The sequence below is a fragment of the Symphodus melops genome (genome assembly GCF_947650265.1).
Source record: "Symphodus melops genome assembly, chromosome: 7".
In the NCBI taxonomy this organism is placed as follows: Eukaryota; Metazoa; Chordata; class Actinopteri; order Labriformes; family Labridae; genus Symphodus; species Symphodus melops.
In genome coordinates this window covers 16,905,134-16,921,956 of record NC_136697.1, presented here as the reverse complement: position 1 = coordinate 16,921,956, position 16,823 = coordinate 16,905,134, and the positions used below count along the sequence as shown (strand labels likewise).

At 40.0% G+C, this 16,823-nt stretch overlaps 1 protein-coding gene across 9 annotated transcripts in view; it reads right to left on the bottom strand.

Moving 5' to 3' along the window:
- Nucleotides 1–309: 309 nt before the first annotated feature.
- clcn2a (chloride channel, voltage-sensitive 2a) overlaps nucleotides 310–16,823 on the bottom strand; it is a 38,985-nt gene continuing 22,471 nt past the window's right edge. For 2 of the 9 annotated variants that reach the window (XM_079348141.1, XM_079348135.1), the window contains exons 4-25: nucleotides 16,174–16,302; nucleotides 15,660–15,793; nucleotides 15,262–15,340; nucleotides 13,522–13,553; nucleotides 12,947–13,025; nucleotides 11,962–12,087; nucleotides 11,634–11,718; nucleotides 11,066–11,167; nucleotides 10,304–10,406; nucleotides 9,507–9,662; nucleotides 9,354–9,423; nucleotides 9,165–9,275; nucleotides 8,725–8,938; nucleotides 8,445–8,578; nucleotides 6,649–6,875; nucleotides 6,188–6,299; nucleotides 6,019–6,065; nucleotides 4,219–4,287; nucleotides 3,392–3,430; nucleotides 3,197–3,301; nucleotides 1,715–1,801; nucleotides 310–1,553 (exon numbers count right to left, since the gene is read on the bottom strand). In XM_079348141.1, coding sequence (XP_079204267.1) covers nucleotides 1,008–1,553; nucleotides 1,715–1,801; nucleotides 3,197–3,301; nucleotides 3,392–3,430; nucleotides 4,219–4,287; nucleotides 6,019–6,065; nucleotides 6,188–6,299; nucleotides 6,649–6,875; nucleotides 8,445–8,578; nucleotides 8,725–8,938; nucleotides 9,165–9,275; nucleotides 9,354–9,423; nucleotides 9,507–9,662; nucleotides 10,304–10,406; nucleotides 11,066–11,167; nucleotides 11,634–11,718; nucleotides 11,962–12,087; nucleotides 12,947–13,025; nucleotides 13,522–13,553; nucleotides 15,262–15,340; nucleotides 15,660–15,793; nucleotides 16,174–16,302 — 2,786 coding nt within the window. In that variant the 3' untranslated portion in view covers nucleotides 310–1,007. Of the gene's footprint in view, nucleotides 1,554–1,714; nucleotides 1,802–3,196; nucleotides 3,302–3,391; nucleotides 3,431–4,218; nucleotides 4,288–6,018; nucleotides 6,066–6,187; nucleotides 6,300–6,648; nucleotides 6,876–8,444; nucleotides 8,579–8,724; nucleotides 8,939–9,164; nucleotides 9,276–9,353; nucleotides 9,424–9,506; nucleotides 9,663–10,303; nucleotides 10,407–11,065; nucleotides 11,168–11,633; nucleotides 11,719–11,961; nucleotides 12,088–12,946; nucleotides 13,026–13,521; nucleotides 13,554–15,259; nucleotides 15,341–15,659; nucleotides 15,794–16,173; nucleotides 16,303–16,823 lie in introns of all 9 variants that reach the window. The other 7 variants (XM_079348136.1, XM_079348139.1, XM_079348138.1 and 4 more) reach the window with 7 other exon arrangements.

Genomic DNA, 16,823 nt, shown 5'->3' with positions numbered 1-16,823 from the left:
TTAAAAGATGTCATTTTGGCATGATGACTCAAAATATGTCCTTGAGTCCGTACAAGAGAAGCACGGCAAGAAAATGTCTTTATGTGATAGACACGCACGTGCACACACTTTAATTGGAAAAATGAAGCTGGTAATATTCAACTTTTACCCTTGTTTTCAACAAATCCCATGAACAATAAATAAACCTCTAGTACAAAAACTTGAAATTGTCTCAACAATTCAGTCTTGTGCCTTGATAAAAAACAATTTTGCACAAAAAAGTCAGCTGTTAGAGGAAATGATTTGGCCCATTAAAATAGTTTGGTCATCTTGTTTCACTGATCAACAGATTTCTTTATTTTAACCATGAACACAGTCCTGGTTCTTTGTTTTTATTTGCAGCTAAAAATCCAAACACATTTGAGTAATAAACTTACAAAAGATAAGGACATTATTTTGGATTCTTCTATAAGCTTCACTGTCTTCATATCCTCAGTTAAAAGTCAAATGTGATTTGGCTGCTGTAGCCTCGAGCACCTAACCTTAGAAATGGAGAGTTGGTCTGGTAAGATCACTTCTCTAGTACTGCAACAAACCAATTTTTCTTTCATTTTTAAGCTTAAGTCTTCTATATAAAGCAGCACTTAATTGTATGACAACTCTAAAAGGGCAGCAAGCTCAGGCTACATAAGGTACATTTGGTGTTACTGTATATGTGGAGAAAAGAGTTAAAGACTTGAGTGTTCATCCAAGGAGTTCTCCTTGATAGAATAATATTGTAAATAGGAATGAACGAGCCATGGGAGTCAAAAAGAGTTAAATACATGTCTATTGTCTGTTGATGGGATATGTTAAAAATAAGAATAACACCGGCTTCATCGCCACATTTACACAGTTTAAAACTAAATCTTACATCAGATCATGCTCTCACTCTCACCCACTCATTCCTGCCACAACAACATTAGAAACACAGGTATCTAGGCTGGACTTTTGTGAGCGACCTCTAGAAGTGTAATAAACGTAAACATTCATGGCGCGAGAGTATGGATCGCCTCTGATGACTCTGATTGATCCCCAGTGTCGAGCGGGCTACCCTCTCCCTCAAGTTCTGATTGGTCCTTGTTTGGAGATGCACTCCCCTGTTGTTGCTCTGTTTCATCTGGCTCAGAGGTTTGGCTGGGGGGTTCATAGTCACAAGCCAGTTCTGTTTCCTCTGTGTGGGAGGGGCTACAGTCAAAAGTAAATTCCGATGGGTCCTCTGTGAATGAGGGGCTGTCCTGGAGAACTAACTCTGCCGAATCATTTGTGTCATCCCCGGGGCTGGTTTCAAACTGCAAATTTGATTGGTCTGTGAAGTTGACCGGGATCTCTTTGTACGAGACATCCGGCTGATCCTCCACGTCAGGAAGGTTTGGTTCCCTTGGCAATGAGAGCCCTCTGTGGCGAAGGCACAGCTTGTGTAGTTCAGTCACCTCGGATACACTTGTAGTGTTACCAGAGTCACGGAAACTGGCCAAAGGAGGGCGCACTTTTACCCCAGTTACTGTCACTGAGCCCTCAATGGCCTTGCGCAGCTGGACAAAACCAAAGCCAGAAAGAAAAAAAAAGACCAGTAAACGGCCAGAAAGAGTAGAAAAAGGAGAAACAGTAAAAGGGAGCATGGAGATAAATATATACAGAATGACAAAATCGAATGAGAAGCTTCAATTACTAAAAGAAATGCACACATCCATACCTCTTTCAGAGAGACCACTCCAACCAGGCGTCCCATGCTGGTCACGTAGGCGTGATCCAGGCCCAGCAGAGAGAAGATGGTGTGAGTCTGTGGAGTAGGAGAGATGGATCATGACCTGGAAACAGACTCAGGGGGAATTTTAGAGTTGTAGAGCCTTTTAATATCAGGATCAGACAACATTTATTTCTTTATTTTTTTTCAAATTTTGAGACACTGAGACAGTGGACCCAAAGTACACTTTTTGATCACAGTTTTTGTAACTAAACAGGAATCTGAAAGCAGCCAACGCGTTCTCTCTCTTTCTCCTTTCAGTTAATAGCAACATGGTGAGTGTCATTGGCTGACATTCATGTTCAGAGGTTTTTATAAACAAACCATCTGGCTGGCATTAAAGTTTAACACAACAACACAACTCAACATATTTCAAAAGCTATTTGAAACACCAGCTCTAATAATGTGGGAACATTACCAGTAATATTCTTTACTGGCCATGACATTCCAGTCACCATCACTTTCCGAGGTTTAGGAGTGGACTTTCACTTGACCTGTTTGGCCAACATTGGAATAACTCCTTCTACCACCTTGAACATTGCAGAACATGGTCCCTCCCTCACCCTAACAGATACAGAGGTGAGTGAGGGACATCCCTGCTGAAGAGCCAATGTGTCCAAAACAGCACTGCTGGGACCCTGATGAGAGTGTGTAAGTGTTTTTAAGAAGGCTGATGCAAAAAAATACAATCAAAACAAAATCTGTATAAGTGTTGTACGAGAAGCTCCAGCATTAAATCTACGAGCTAATGATTGTATAACAAACACTTCACTGAGAGTATGCTGTGTGGGGGAAGCACACGCCTTCATACACAAATATAATCAGAACAGCTGATTTCAGGTGCGCTGGGTCAATGAAAGTGTGTAGTAGTGATGGGTGAACACTACAGAAGGAGAAACTGATAGTAAGCTGTTTCAGCTGCCACAATCTATGATCCTGGTAAATGAATACAACATGGCTCCGGCCAACAAGCAGGTTATTATTAGTCCAGGGTTTTAGAAGGCAGCGCTGTGTTAGCTACATTTTTGAGGTTGATTAAAATAACACTTTCACAGAGAAGGGACCAAGCATGAACCAGCCAAAGATCAGTTTTGAAAAAGCATCAACTGAACTCTTGGTCAGAGAAAACATTGTGGAAGTTGTTGCATAAGTCAACAGAAGGCAAAAGAGACATGTAAGCATTGTGAGTCATCCCAGACGCTGCATTTTTTTTTTTTTGCCATCTGCAGTGACGCACAGCCAGTTATGGACAGTGACTTGAGACATTTCTGCAAGTACTGCACCCAAGTTCAAAAACCGATATTATTCACTTGACTCTTTCAATTTCAGCTCAAGTCATTCTCACACATTTCAAAGACATCTTTAAATTGGAGGGAGAAAAGTTTGGTTCATTCTAAAGAGTGGTCAAAGATGCTTTTTCTGACACTGTACCTTATGCAGAGATGTTCTCTCTACCAGCTGGAAAGGGGCAGGATCAATCTTGCAGTTTTTAAAATCCACCGGTTCATCGAGCTGCTGCTCCTCCCACTCTGCTATCTGCATTCAAAAGTAATAAAAAGGCACGTTAAAATACTTCAAATCATATAACTCATAACTTTTGTGTGTTCTCTGATGATGTTGTCTCACCTCTGATGGACTCATACAATCTTCCACCTCAGCAGAGTCCTAGAGGAAACAAAGGAGTGAGACATACATGGTCCCTTTGAGTCCACTGAAAGATGTTCGACTCCACCACTACATACACTTTAAATAGATATGATGGCTTTATTGATAACTTTATTGGCCAAGTATATGTACAGATCAGAGGAATAAGCTTCCATAACTGTTTTCCTCTTTGTTACAAACAGTCTTATTAAAATGAAACATAAAACATGGACAACAAAGCTCAATAAAGAAAGGTGACAATTAACATTTATTGAGAACCACCAACCACATAATGTCTAATTACAGGTCAAGATTCTCTGTTCATTGTAAAAAATGCAAAAATAAGATTTGTTTGTTGATGTTAGTTCAGTATGCTGAAATACATTGAGTAGTTGTTTTCAGAGTTTCTGAGATAAAGGTTGGAAAAAGGTTTGAATTATGAGTCAACAGTGCATCCGTTGTCCAGAAAATCATACTGACAACACCAATGACAAAATGAAATGTAAACAACTTTAAAAAAAACACAAAAAACAATATCCTACACAATCACACAGAACTGTATTAGACATCAGAGAAACATTTGGTTCAGTCCAATGAAAAAAGCAATCAAACCTTTCATCACTTCAAGAAAATCGCCCCATCTCCTTCTCACACACAGACAGGTACAAACTTGCTCTCTCTCTCTCTTTGCAAAGCCACTCTGATGCTTCGGTCTGTGCACTACAAATATTTTGGTCCAGCACTCACTACGTGTGTGTCGCAAGGCAACGGTTACTTAGCAACAGTCGCTAGGCGGCAGACAATCTTACCGACATGGAGATCCTCACACGTTTGGACTTGGGCTTTCTTTTTTCAGGAGGAGCCGGTCCAACCGGGCTCTTCCAAGTTGGGAGAAAAGGCATCAACACAGCACAACATTAACACCACATCAGCACAACCGGGCAGTTTTAGTCCCTTCCACGGTGTCACGGCAACATTGGATCCAAGTCTCCCAGGGAGAAGTGGTTGTGATGTGAGCACAATGTTGCTGAAAGGATATAATTACTACACCACTAATGACGATGGAGGCACAAAGTCTGTACAAGAAAGCCAACGTTAATGCAACATTGGATGATAGATACACTGCCAGGCTAAAGTTGCTTTTTTTTAAACACACCACATTAAGCATTTTGTTAAGTACTTCAATCCTCTAGGTTTTGGTTTCCTTTACCCTGAACCTTTACGGAATCAGCATTTCTCATCTGTTGCTTGAGTAGAGAAATAATTTATGAGCACTAACAAGACATAAAAATACTAATTTGTTGAAACTTTTCTGTCACTCTCAAGATAAAGTATGACTTACATAAAACATCTCTTCACAAATAGTTAAAACATATAAATCATATTCCTATCATTCTTATCTGCCTATTAGCAAATCTAAGCATGCTAAACTCATGAACTCATCGTGTTAAACTACTGACGCTATTAACATCTGTGTATAAACATTTGTTATTGTAAACAGTCTACACTGTTTTAGCATGGAGCCAAAAGCACCACTCTCCCAAAGTACAGTCTTACTGAGCTTACTGAGGACTTTAGCAGGTCACTGGAAATGTTCAAAGAAAACAGGAGGTGCAGGTGGAGCCCTATATGCATGAAAATAAGTGAGAAACTATGCGCCTATGTTAAATAATATTTCATGTGTTCACTTATAAGAGATAAAGAAGAAACCTGAGTCAAACAATTAAACACTTTAAATCCAAACCAGACTATAACACTTTTTAGGTATTAATAACTCAAGGCTTTCAGCTGATTCCTTTTTGTTTCTTTTATCGTCTTCTGCCTCTGAGACAGTCTGAAGACACCTTCTCTCTAGACCATCAGCACTGTTCAGTAATAAGAATGAGAAATGTGTGTAAAGAAAACGCAGTTCATTTTACTGAAAACATAATTTCATCTATTCAAACATGGACCCTTTTGGGTACTTTTGAGATTGACTTACAATGACTTGTGTCATGAGAAGTTTTATTTTAGGGGCCCAGGTTGAGCTCAGTTGGAATAGTAGGCGTCCCAGGTACAAAGGTTACAGTCCTTGCTGCACCTCCCACTCTCTCTCCCCACAAATCCTGTCTGTCTAAATTTGTCCTATCAAATAAAAGATACAACTCCCCCAAAAAAACAACATCATAAAAACCCGTTATTTTTTTAAAAATAATTGCTGATGAACTGTACAGCGAGTTTATAAAGACGGGCAGACCCGTTTGGAAAAAATAAAAAAGTGTTCCACAGCTCTTTATGACAGGACCACACATTGCTCGACTAAAAATGCTTAAATGTAGGATGTTTAAAAGAAAGCGTTTGACTGGCAGTGAATGTGTTGTGTAGCGAGGGGGACATGACTCACAGAAGTTTTCAAGCCTAATACGCTATCACAGAATGAGATCACACAGGAAAACCCTGCAGCCTGTGGGAAGATCCTGCCTGTATGCAGGAGGAGCAGGAAGCGATGGCGGGCGGCTTATGCGTGGACTCAGAGAGAGCACACACACACACCCACGGATACAATAAGTGTCACATTCATACAGCACAGATGCACCCACACAAAGATTACATCCTACTTTCTTTCTTACCTCCAGCAGCTCCTTGTCGTGGTCTGCACAGGAGAGGGTCTGAGAGCCTGGGGGACAAAAACAATCCATTTTTATTCAATTTACTCATGAAATATTACTTTATTTTTCAATGAGTCTGTCCATGTGATTGTGTGTGTCTGTATATTTTGCAGTGGGGAAATACACATACTGTTTGGTGTCTCTGTGTCGCTGATGGCAGACACCGTTTTCAAAGCCGATTTCAGAGGAAGCTGAACATTGGAAACAACTGGGCTGAAGGAAGAAGACTCCTCTGTGGAGATCTACATGGAAAAAATATTAACAGAGAAAGCCAGACAGAAGCACACATGCACACACACAAGTAGAGACAAAAGACAAATACAAGCACAGGCAGGGAAACAAACAGGACAGCACAGGTAAGGGCACAGACGACAGAGACACAGAAGACATGTGTTAACATTGTAGATGTAGAAAGAAACTTGCAATTTTCCAACACTTACCAGAACTGTTGTCCAAAAATAACCCATCTGTGCCTTTACCTACTGCTACATGCTTCACACATGCTGTGTTAACTTTATTCTACTACTACAGCCCAACCCAAGCCAGACTTAGCCCCAGCCCAGCCCTGGCGCCCCCGGACGCCTCTCACACCTGTTGGGTGCTCACCAGGAAGCGGACCACTTGGCGAGAGTTGGCGTTGATGTGGGCACAAGGAGAGCTGGGGGTGCTGTCAGTGGTCAGGCTGGGAAGATGATCAGTGGTGCCATTGTCCTGGGCCAGCTGGTGAAGGTACTCTAACCTCCTCTGGCGACCAAGTTGAAGAGAGAGTAGAGACTGGAGCTGCAGCTTCTCTATGGAGCCCAGCAGGATCATGGACTCTAAAAGAGAGAGAAAAGAGGCAGCTGTACAGTAGGTAACAGGAAATTTGAAAGGGAACAAGATTAATGTGACAATTCCGAGTTTATGCGTAGAATCAGAAATACTTCATTAATCCTAGGGGGAAATTCAGAGAAAAAAGAGGAAAATAAAAGTTATCAAACTAAGTATTTCAATGTTATCTGTATCACTTTACTGCTCCTGTCAGTGACTTTGGGTTTTCATAAATGTTGGCAACACCTTGGTACAAAGCCATAACTCTAACAGAATGTCTTTGCTGTTGTTGTCCTGTACAAGTTAGGAATATTATTCTGTAATGAAAAATCTCAGTCAGCTTTTTTAACCAGCAGTGGGAGTAGAGAAGTTAAATTCAATGACTGTGAAATACATTTCTCAGATATGCATTTTTTGCTCTCTCTTTCTATGTGTAAGGAGTGTGATATGTGATGAACACGGGGGGTTGTAGTTGGCAGGTGTGCCTGAAATATCATAAACGTCTTAACTCAGTTATTTAAATATTCTTGGTGTGATATTTAATGTCAAAAGGGGTCAATGCATTCTTAATAGCCTAAGTACTTTTGATATTTGTAGCTGATTTACATTAAAATTCTGACATTGATTTGAGCCCCATCACTATGTAAGATTCGCTCCACAACAGCCACCGCCACTGCTTTTAACAGCCAAACATATCACTCAATGTGAAATTCCTACATAAAACAGTGAATAAAAGCTGTTTTTAGGTTGTTGTCAATGTCTGACACCTACTTAGCGGCAGCGTTATCAGGCAATAAACATAACCATTGACTGTACTGATCTCCTTCTTGATGGTCCGTTTTGCTTTTGTAGGTCATATATAGGCGTCAGATTTAATTTCTGTCTGTTACATGACATCTAAAACTCCTCACAGAAGCTATAAAAAGGGACTGATATGGCTACACAATGTTTATGCTACAGTATACCCAGCTCTGTATCATATTCATCATACTGATTTGCTTTGACATCACAAGCAAAGTATAAAAGTTTAAATGCTCTTGTTTAATACTGCTGCTGTAACTTCACAGGTTAGGTCAAGGGGTTAGCTAGCTGACCTTGTACTCATTGGCCTATTTTGTGTTTAATGTTTTAAACAATACGACAGAAAATGGTTTACTTCCAAGCTTACAGCCATACTAGCTAGCTATGTTGAAACTGGCTTGCTAACCTAAGGTTCGATAACTAAATACAATATTAGAGGTGAAACCTCCTTTTCAATCGTTAAAGTAACAAGTGTACCTTACAATAGCTAGCAAACCTTACTCTTGCATTAGTTATAGTACAAAATGAATGAGTTACACAATACAAGTAGAGGGCCATAGCTTGTGAAAATGTTATAACAAGAATTGCTGACCTGTTAGCTCAAAGTTGTATTAGTTGGATGCTAACATAGTTGTATCATGATAAAAATATATATGGTTCCTACATCCTGAAGGAAGCAATATAACTAAATTATCATTCAAGCTTGCTTATCTGCATGGGATCATTGGGGGGAATGGCTACTGCAAAAATATGTTCAATAAAGGACTTTTTTTTACCTCTAGATTCAACCAGGGCCAGTGTTTTGAGCTGACCAGTAAGAAGCATCTCCTGCAGGTCTCGATAGGAAGAGCTTAGAGTAATGAAGCGTACATCCCTGACCATGATGTCCTCCACACGGATATTATACTTCCTGAAAGATGGAGGTAAGGGAGAGGAAAAAGAGATGGGCAGAAAACAAGACGCCAAGTCACTTAAAAATAAAACGTGGAATAACTCAACCCATTCATTAAAAAAAAACTGGCGGGCATCACATAAGCATAGCAAACATAGACTCACTCGTGATGGCCCATGCCCAGTTCAGGCAGATATGGCAGTTTCTTGATGCGTATGATGGAGTCGTAAAGCGATGGTTGGAGCGACTGGGCCACGGCGTTGGCAAGTATCACAGCAATCATCACAGGTAGAATGTGGGAGATCTGACCAGTCAATTCAAACACTATGACCGCTGTAGATACAGTGTGGGTCACAGCCCCAGACAATGCTGCAGCACCTGCATAGGAGGAAAGTGTTCGTCAAGTGGGATCAGTTTTCATCAGTCACATTTTTAGCTGCTATGAAGAGATGACAATGTCACAGGAGAGAGTAGAAGTGGATTGAAAATCAAATGTGAAGACAAATTAGAATTTTAAGAACACTGTGTAAAAATACCAGTATGTCTATACTGACTTCAAGTCTTATAATTAATATAAAGCAGTAACCTATAGATATAAACTCACCTACAACAGCATATCCACCAGGAACTATGGGGTACACGCTGCCATCTGCATGTATTCCATCGGGAAACATGGTTGCCATAACTTCTCCTACAAGTCTACCAAATGCTGCACCTGGCAATCACACGGCAAGAGGAGAAGTTTGAAAGTACTCCTACAATTATAGAGAGAGAAATAGTAGATTATACTAACCGATGAGAAACACTGGCATGAAAGCTCCGCATGGAACAGGCATGGTGGTGGCTAAGGCGGACATCCAGAACTGAAACAGAGACAAGAGTTGACAACCCATAAAAAAAGTCTGAACGTCTTTCATATTTTCTAGACATAAGGTCCAAAGCCTACCTTCATGACGATGAAGAGGACAAGTGTGATGAAGACATTAACCTGGGGATGCTTCCAGGCATGGTGATGGCTGATATAGTCAAACTCCTCTGCAACGCCATGTCGGCACCACGTGCGGTTGTCAAAAAGTGCGACCAGGGACTCATGCTGTGTCAGCTGAACGGTCAACAAACAAAAAAAAATGATATTGCTGTAATGATAATGGGTTGATAAAGTGTCTTTTTTTGTAATCCATGCATCGATGCATGATTGAAATTAAACCAAATATTTCTAATTGTAAGATTTTGGGTCTTTATCCTTTTTATTAGTAAAAAAAAAAGAAAAAGAAAGAAAGAGTAAAAGCAGATACTGAAAAAAAACTGGGGAAAAAAATCCAACTGGATGGTTTTATCTTATTTTGGTGAAGCTGGATGGTTGATTACTTATTACCTACCATATCCCTCATAAATGCTAATTAGGCAAATGTCAAACTCTGACAGTTGAACTTTGTTTGGATGCAACCAACTCAAATGAATCGTAAGCTCTCTTCTGGTTTATATTTTAATTAGAAAAATACTGCAATGTTGTATAGTAACTTTTGTATTAAGCACTTAAAACACAACTGTTACCAATCATGAATAAGAAGCATGGGTAGAAAAGCTTAACTATAAAATGATACCAACGCTGCGAAAAAATACATCCAATAGTGGGGGCACAAAACATCTCTTGACCTGACACCAACTTTCACTTAAAATCACCATCAATCTTCTCACAGCATGCTTTCGTAATGTCTTAAGAGTGTGAAAGTATTTTCTCACCTGTCCAGCCATGAACTGTCCTAAGCCCGGAGGAAACGTGAGTGTGGAGACCAGCAGGGTGACGAGAGCCGGATACACCAGACGCCTGACAGGAAGAGATGGACTGTGGGGTCATTAATGGGTGTCCCTGTCAAACTGTTTTGTATGTGCATACTTGATTTCTAGGTGAGAAAAACTATCAACCAAATTCATACAACAAATTTACTTACAGCTCCCATACCTTTAACATTGTGACAGAAGACACCAAGGCCATTTTAAACAAAAATCTAGGGTCAAGCAGGACTTTGCATATGTTTGATTTATTTATAGATTAACTAAATTAAAAAGAAGAGATTTAGATGAGTACATCAAGAGTAGAATATATTTTATAACTTTTCTAAAAAATATTAACTTCAGCTACCAGGCAGCTAGCTTAGCAACAAGACAGGAAGCCTGACCTCGTCCAAAGCCAAACAGATCCATCTGGTGGAACACATTTAGCTCACTAACTTAAAAGTTTTTTTTTCTTGTTTTGTGCATCTGCAAGACAGCTAAATATATTCATTAAAAGTAGAGGGATTGTATCACATATGTTTAATGGGTCTAAAAAATACTAAGACAAATATATAGTATGTTATCATTGAAGTTGAGAGGTGTTCAACTTCACGGGCTGATTTTTTTGTTGGCTTCGGACAGAGCCAGGCCATCTTTTTCCCGAGCTTGTATGTTAGCAAAGTGTCTCCTGCTTTACTATCTATCTCTCTGTAAGACAACACGACTCACTTTCTCAGCAAGAACTTGTTAATGGTCTTCTGTTTCCTCATGCACTCCACAATCAGCCGGTTCAGGTAGACAAACAGTGCCCCGCCAAAACCACAGGCAATCCTACAAACAGACAAAAAAACCCAAAAACAAACATCAAACAAACAAAAATGCATCCTTGTCTGTAGAGGAACCACAAAAAGCATGGTACCAAAAACAACCTCAGCTAAAATAAGAAGGAATCCCACTGCCACTGAAAAACCTACAGTTATACTGAATCGAGTTGACTTAGTTAATCTTTGTGGGTTCTTCCACATTAGAATTGTATTTGTCTTTCATCAAAATATTTCTCTTCATTTGTGGTATGTACTGTAGTGATCTGGACAAAGTCTCAAATTGCAATCATTAGAGTAAAAAGTTAATTTCATGCCCCATTCATCAAATAAAAATCAACCTTCAGACTCTCCATGGGAGACCACAGTGGAGGGTAACTAAAGCTTTTTCAGAGCTCAGATCTCTTGGGTAACTCAGGCGCCAAACTGCCCCGGGATCAGTTTAATGTGCAACCAGTCCTAAGAAACCCACTCACCCGAGGACGGCGAATGCAGGCAGCTCCTGAAGGTCAAACGGGAAATCCAGACGGAAACGTGTCTTAAAGAGAGCAGTGATGGTCTCTGAGGAAAGAGAGGATTGTTCTGAATCTTTGCCTACACTACAACGTCAGCTACAGATATTACACTGATGTTTGAAAAGGACTGGACACTGCCTACAATAAGAGTCTTTTTTTACATTTTGTTTGTTTAAAGTAACTCTAAATTCAAACCACAATATACAAAGCTTTAATTCATCAGATGAACAAAATTTATACTCTTTTTAAACACAAAGCTGCTATAAAAAAGATGGACTTGAAATGTTACCTTCCTCTTGGTTCCACACTGCCAGCACTCTGAATATGAAGGCACTGAAGGTGGCAGCAAAGAAGCCCCTCCAGTAGTTCCTCACAGCAAAAAATGTAGATGTAACTTCAATACTGAACAGCACCCCTGTATAAAAGTAATAAATACATATTATAGTCTATAGACAATTGTCTTATAGTTATTGAAAAAATAACAAACAGTTTAAGGTAAAAAAAAAAAAAAAACATCATCCCAATGAGAGCAGATTATGATACATCTTTCCAAAATACACAGTGTGACCGTCAGCTGCTGATGAATATTTACACAGTGAATATCTTGTCTTTACATTCACAAACATTTTTAGATACTTTTTGGTAGATGAAAAAATTATAAAAACTGACATAAAGTGAAATTGTTTTGTTAATAGGTGCTTATTTACACTTTAGCCTGTGATAGCAGCCACACATTAATCAGTCATTGTGTTTCTGGCCCTCTTTCTTAATCTATACCAACTTCTGAGGGAAAATATTGGCTTTTAAGTTGAGAAATCCTCCACTTCGTCCTCAAGCTAAGCACTATGTCTGTCTGTTGTTTGATCATGATCAAGTATTGGGTACAGTTAGATTTTAGAGTTATTCACCAAAAACAGCAGCCACAAATCAATGTTTGTTTTGGGCTGACAGCTAAACAATGAGCTTTACTCCCTTTAAAGCTTTGATAAATGATGTTATTAAACTTACAGTGGTGCTGGAGAGAAGGACTAAGGGTCACCTAAAACAATCAGAAACATCCTTCGAGATGAATGCTGGTGCCAAATGTAACATTGCTGTTCAATAGTAGCCGAGACACAGTTCACTGCTCTGATCCAAAGCCAGACTGCCCAGGAGTGGCATCCACTCTACTTCTACCTGGGTAAACATTCTCCTCATCCAATTATACCCCGACCGTAACTTTCTAACAAAATGAGATAGCACTCAATCAGAAGGTTCAGTCGTGTGTTTCTTACCTCCAATAGGAGCAGCGAAGCAGCAGCCAACACCCACAGCACAGGCAGCTGACAGCATCTCTGTGTTCCTCAGCTCATTCTGTCCAAAAAGAATCAGATATACACACAGATAGACGCATACAAAAACACACATGACCGTGTAATCAAGCAAACCCATACACACACTCAAATCCAAACAGGTGTACAGTACATAGACGAGAAAATGCCACAAACAAACAGGAAAATTGTATTTCTCACAAAAGAAAAAGTCACCAACTGTTTACAAATGCAACTGTTTCATTGTAAAAGCCGCTGCTGTTTTTTTTCCACATTCAACAAGATAGCATTTATGAGGGATATGGTAGGCAATAATTGAAAAGCCAGGATTGAGTGTTGAAATCATGGCATGAGATGTTTGTATAGAAGCAAAGGGAACACAGATCGATGGGTCGCTGTGACGGTTCACTGAACACCATCAAACAGCGCACACGAATGGAAAAGGCATCCATCTTTCTCAGCTTCTGAAATGGACAGCATGGATTATTGATGACGATGGAATTGGCAATAAAGAAACTATCTGACTCGTGCATTCGTACCTTGCTTCCCTCAAAGGGTTCTTCCTTCAGCAGTGAAAGTGAGAAAAACAAGCAGACATAAATATGCGTGACTATGATCTGTGTGAGTGTAAAGGTTACCTTTTGTTGGTGCTACTGGAAGACATCCAACTTATTATCCAAACCACACAAAATCACACAAGCAGAGACAGAGAGCTTCAGCAATCACAGTCTTGATTCCACTGTGAACTGAATTAACATTTCCTCTGAGTAATTATGTTTAACAGCCACACAGTCAACCCGTGGACTATTTCTAACAGTGCTGACAGGAGCTTTTCTCTCTCTCCACATTGCTGCAGTCTATCTTCCTCCTCACTGATGGCGATTTCGGTGCTGTTGATGCGTGGCGGAGAAGAACACAGCACACTGTCCAGAACAGGAATAAACAGAAGGCCAGGATGTGGTCTCACGTGAGTGGAGGTGAGAGTGTGAGCCCTAGGAACGGCAGAAAGTCAAGTAAACATCAAAGACTTTGGTGGGGGAACAAACCATTGTGATAGTTTGTCTGTGTAAAATTTAAAGAGCTTCAACTAACACCAATCGAAAGGAAAGACACAAGGAAAATCCCCACGATGGGAAATAAAGCTTTCTCGCTGCATGGCATTTTGCGAAGTATTCTCATGATATCTGAAGATATGACACAGGACAGATATATATGGGTTTTCGCTGTGAAAAGTAGGGGGATGCAGTAGGAGAAGAATCTGTTCTCATGTTGAGTACATAGCTGATACTTCATCATTTTCTACTGCTTTGTCTTTTATTTATCTACTTTTGTCTTTTTAACATATGCAAAATGAAGATCATTCAATCAACCAATATGCAATGAAGAGAATGTACAGTATTTCCAGTACAACTACAACTGATTTACAGCATATATCCACACCAGTAAAAGTCCCTATTTAAATTCCTCCTCACCAGCAGAAAAAATACATCTTCATAGAAACCATCATATCTGAACATGGAGCAGCGGCAGCTTGCAAGCTAAGAGTAGTTATGCTTAGAGGTGTAGCGTGATTATCGCATCAATGGCCCATAATTGGAAAGTGCATCTTTTACATGTTTGTCCTGAGCAGCGTACTGATGTGAAAGTGCATTTAAAGAATAAAAACAAACTAACGGGCATTTTGGCAATTACTAGCTTAGCATACCCAGATTATTTTGTGACTGCAAATGTGTAGGCAAATAGGCAGCTAGATAAACCAAACCCATTCGACACATTCAAACACATCGCGGACACTAACTGTCTTGCCAAAGGACACTTCCACATGTGTCTCGGGAGCTGGGTATCCAACCCCCAACCTTTCGGTTTAGAGACAGCCAACTTTACCACTGAATTGGATTCAAAACATTTTGGTCAAAAATACCTCAATAGCACTTAAAGCTGCCCGTGTTAGATAAATGGTTGTCATTTGCCTGACCAGAAACAGGCTGGATGGAAATCATCAGATATCAAACAAGAAGAACAAATAAAACTTGTTATATTTTTGTCTTGTACCCCGGCTAAAAAACTAAGCTAACTTCTGTAAATTCATAAAGTTCTGAATATTACACCTTAATTTATCATTTCATATTTAGAAATAAAAACAAATGTGATTTAGCCATAAACAAAATCCTACATTTAAAATTGGTTGCCAGTGAATGTTCAGCTAAGATTACCTTTGAAGTCACAAGAGTTTTTAGTGCCTGTAAATCTGTGTTTAATGTTAGTTACCATACTCACCATGTAAATCCCTCCGAAGAGAGCAGCCATGAATTTGCTGAGGAGAGCAGCGCACAGGCTGGCGACATGAACGAAGGGTCCCTGAGTGGCAGAATGGAGAGATATGAGCATGTTAGACGACAGGATGTGACTGAAAGCCCCTTTTAGCCGAGAGAAGAGCATGCTGCACTTCAGTTCAGGGGCATTATACGTGATCCCTGCTCATATTTAGACTTAACAACATTATTCCCCTTAAAATGGGACATTAGCAGCAAATCACCCGTTTAATTTCGCACCCAGGACTAAAACAAGACCAGGGTAAGCACATTTTTTTAAACTTTTTATTTAATAAATCTGCCTTAAATTATTTCTTAAAGCCAGGAGGAGTGCGATGGAAAGGGATGAAGGGAAAAAGCTTTACCTCCTTCCCCAGGGGCATCCCACTGCCAAGAGCACAGGTCAGACCAATGACTTTGGCTACAAACGTCTTAAAAGTCAGGTATTCCTTCAGCACCACCCCCCTCAGTATCGTCTTCATCTCAGGAATACCTGAACCTAGAGAGTAAAAAAACAAAGAGATGCCAGGTGGGATGATGGAGTGAAAGAAAAAGAGGAGTTGAAAGAAAGCAATTACAGACAGGGGGATGAGGAGAATAAATGAGGAGCAAGTAGGAAAAGGGTGGGTGCAGGGGGGAGGCTGATTGATATTCATATAGTTTTATGTATGCATATTGCATCAACGGTATATCTTATGGATATCCTGCAGACTTGACCACAAAGAGGTGTACTGCACCATGCCCTTGGAGAACTTATGCCGCAATAAGGGCAATTACAGTATTCAAACAGAAATGTGGTCATAAATTAGAGATATGTATACATATATATTTGCATAAAAGGCCTAAGAGTATGTTTGTACATGTGTGTGCGTTTCTTACCCACAGCCTGAGGAGACAGTATCTGTGTGAATCCTGCTGAGAATGTGATGAGCACTACGGGGTAGGTGACCCAGGCGATGTACTGCAGGAGCAAGTTACTGTCCAGTCCCCCATACATCCACTTCTGTGCTGCACACACAAACACACACACACACACACACAAAGGTAACTTCTTCTCAGTATAATGCAGAAGCATATTGAGGAATTTTTTTCCAGTTAGTTGAAGATTTTCTGATGTGAATGTATTCATCTGATTCCTCTCCTCCCCATTAACTCCCTTTGACCTTCTGTCCATGTTCCCTTTTTTCCCCCTCTGCCTTATTAATGCATTTCTGTTCTTTCAGCTGCTCAGTTTCCTCCTCCTCCTCATTCACCATTAAGCTCTTACTAGGAAATTTACTGGGACATAAAATACAGCACAGCAGTTGCTCCTGGATCAAAAGGAAAATATGCCCCTTGTCTAATGCCTGCTTTTAACACCAGTAGTTATTTTCATGAAACTCTCAATGGGTGATACATTTCAAAATTGTAGTAAAAGTGCTAAAAACAAAGCAACAACTCTGACATTGTAAATTTACTACATAACAAGTAACACGGCTGTATTTAGGCAAAATCTAAGACCCTATAGTAAATTCTTAAAAATCCCATAA